The 2232-nt window shown below is 42.4% G+C and overlaps 1 protein-coding gene across 2 annotated transcripts; it reads right to left on the bottom strand.

The window, feature by feature from the left end:
- Window positions 1–717: 717 nt before the first annotated feature.
- LOC116095814 (glyceraldehyde-3-phosphate dehydrogenase-like) lies at window positions 718–1781 on the bottom strand. 2 transcript variants are annotated; one of them, XM_031377052.1, is made up of 2 exons: window positions 1597–1716; window positions 718–1542 (listed from the first exon to the last, which is right to left on the bottom strand). In XM_031377052.1, the coding sequence occupies exons 1-2, from the start codon at window positions 1714–1716 to the stop codon at window positions 718–720; spliced, it is 945 nt and encodes a 314-aa protein (XP_031232912.1). The 2 variants fall into 2 exon arrangements, with proteins under 2 accessions (XP_031232912.1, XP_031232911.1); XM_031377051.1 differs by having other exon boundaries at window positions 718–1781.
- Between the last annotated feature and the right edge of the window lie 451 nt (window positions 1782–2232).

The raw sequence follows: 2232 nt of genomic DNA, 5'->3' as shown, positions 1-2232 counted from the left end.
TAAGAAAAGATTATCAAGAAAACAAAATGAAACCCTTTTCTATGTTCACACTCAGACATGCTTCCACCCCTTAGCTCTTCTGTCACAGTTGTGTAAAATCTGCTTCATTAAAACTTGGAAAATAATACATAATTCAGAGTTATAAAGCTTTATACAAAATACAAAACATTCTAATGCATGCTTGATATGTAAAAACAATATTACAAGTGTTTGGCCAATCTGCAGGTCATCTATCTGTTTGTCATTAGTTAATCATTACATTTCCAAGCTGTGCTGGGAGTAATGCAAATATCATTTTTATCATCATTATTTGACAAAAGAAATTCATATTGTAGTAAAACATAGAGAACTTAATAGCATTTTTGTTTATCTTTTTTCCACTGTATTAAATGTCAACAAAAATAAGGCATATGACTTTTCATACAATAGGTACTCATCTAAATTTAATCAATAAATCACTAAAATAATCAAAGTATACTGAATATAACTATAAAACTAGCTGAAAATTTCTTTCTTTCTTTTTTTTGGGGGGTGCAGTGAGCTTTATTGATGGTATTCAAGAGAGTAGGGAGGGCTCCCTAGGCCCCTCCTGTTGTTATGGGGGTCTGGGATGGAAATTGTGAGGGAGATGCTCAGTGTTGGGGTAGGGACTCCTCAGCAACTGAGGGCCTCTCTCTTGCTCTCAGCGTCCTTGCTGGGGTGGGTGTCCAGGGCTTCTTACTCCTTGGAGGCCATGTAGGCCATGAGGTCCACCACCCTTTTGCTGTAGCCGTATTCATTGTCATACCAGGAAATGAGCTTTACAAAGTTGTCATTGAGAGCAATGCCAGCCCCAGCGTCAAAGGTAGATGAGTGGGAGTTGCTGTTGAAGTCGCAGGAGACAATCTGGTCCTCGGTGTAGCCCAGGATGCCCTTCAGTGGGCCCTCAGACGCCTGCTTCACCACCTTCTTGATGTCATCATACTTAGCAGGTTTCTCCAGGCGGCATGTCAGATCCACAACTGATACATTGGGGGTAGGAACACGGAAGGCCATGGCGGTGAGCTTCCCATTCAGCTCTGGGATGACCTTGCCCACAGCTTTAGCAGCTCCAGTGGATGCAGGGATGTCGTTCTGGGCAGCCCCATGACCATCACACCTCAGCTTTCCAGAGGGGCCATCCACAGTCTTCTGAGTGGCTGTAATGGCATGGACCGTGGTCATGAGCCCTTCCACGATGCCAAAGTTGTCATGGATGACTTTGGCCAGGGGTGCTAAGCAGTTGGTGGTGCAGGATGCATTGCTGACAATCTTGAGTGAGTTGTCATATATCTCATGGTTCACACCCATCACAAACATGGGGGCATCGGCAGAAGGGGCGGAGATGATGACCCTTTTGGCCCCACCCTTCAAGTGGGCCACGGCCTTCTCCATGGTGGTGAAGACACCAGTAGAGTCCACAACATACTCAGCACCAGCATCACCCCATTTGATGTTAGCGGGATCTCGCTCCTGGAAGATGGTGATGGGCTTCCTGTTGGTGACAAGCTTCCCATTCTCAGCCTTGACTGTGCCGTTGAATTTGCCGTGGGTGGAGTCATACTGGAACATGTAGACCATGTAGTTGAGGTCAATGAAGGGGTCGTTGATGGCGACAATCTCCACCTTGCCAGAGAGGATAGCAGCCCTGGTATCCAGGTGCCCAATACAGCCAAATCTGTTCACACCGACCTTCATCATTTTGTCTACGGGACGAAGCTGGCACTGCACAAAAAGATGCGGCTGTCTCTGGAATAGGGAGGAGCAGAGACTGAAAATTTCTTTCTTAAGACTGAATAAATTAGCTTATCAAGTAATGATTTTGACAAGAAGATATTTTATGAAAAGAACACACATGCATTTGTTTATATATTCAAATCATAAAAATAATTTTGACACCTAAAAGAATAGAAATTAATAATTGTATCTTAATTTAAAAACAACACATATGTTGTTTTGTTCCCATATTACTGAAAAGACCTTTTAGTCTGATAAGTGATAAATAGAGCAGTAAAATGAAAGAGAAACAATATGTGTCAAAGCTTTCTAAGACTCAGTCTTTGGGGGTTTACAATTCTTTCAAATTTCGTAAGAGGCCAACATTGTATCTTCTCAGCAAATATTGTTTTGGATAATTCTAATTCTGGTTTTCATAGACTTCAGTGTTCCCATTCATGTTTCTTCTATCCTGATTTATTTAGGAATTAGTACCTC

The sequence above is a fragment of the Mastomys coucha genome, unplaced genomic scaffold (assembly GCF_008632895.1).
Source record: "Mastomys coucha isolate ucsf_1 unplaced genomic scaffold, UCSF_Mcou_1 pScaffold18, whole genome shotgun sequence".
NCBI lineage: Eukaryota > Metazoa > Chordata > Mammalia > Rodentia > Muridae > Mastomys > Mastomys coucha.
The sequence above is the reverse complement of the archived record's forward strand: the minus strand, read 5'-3'. Positions and strand labels throughout refer to the sequence as shown.

Excerpts from the sequence above, each read along its gene's own strand:
- LOC116095814 (XM_031377051.1), bottom strand. The coding sequence starts at position 1,719 with ATGATGAAGGTCGGTGTGAACAGATTTGGCTGTATTGGGCACCTGGAT.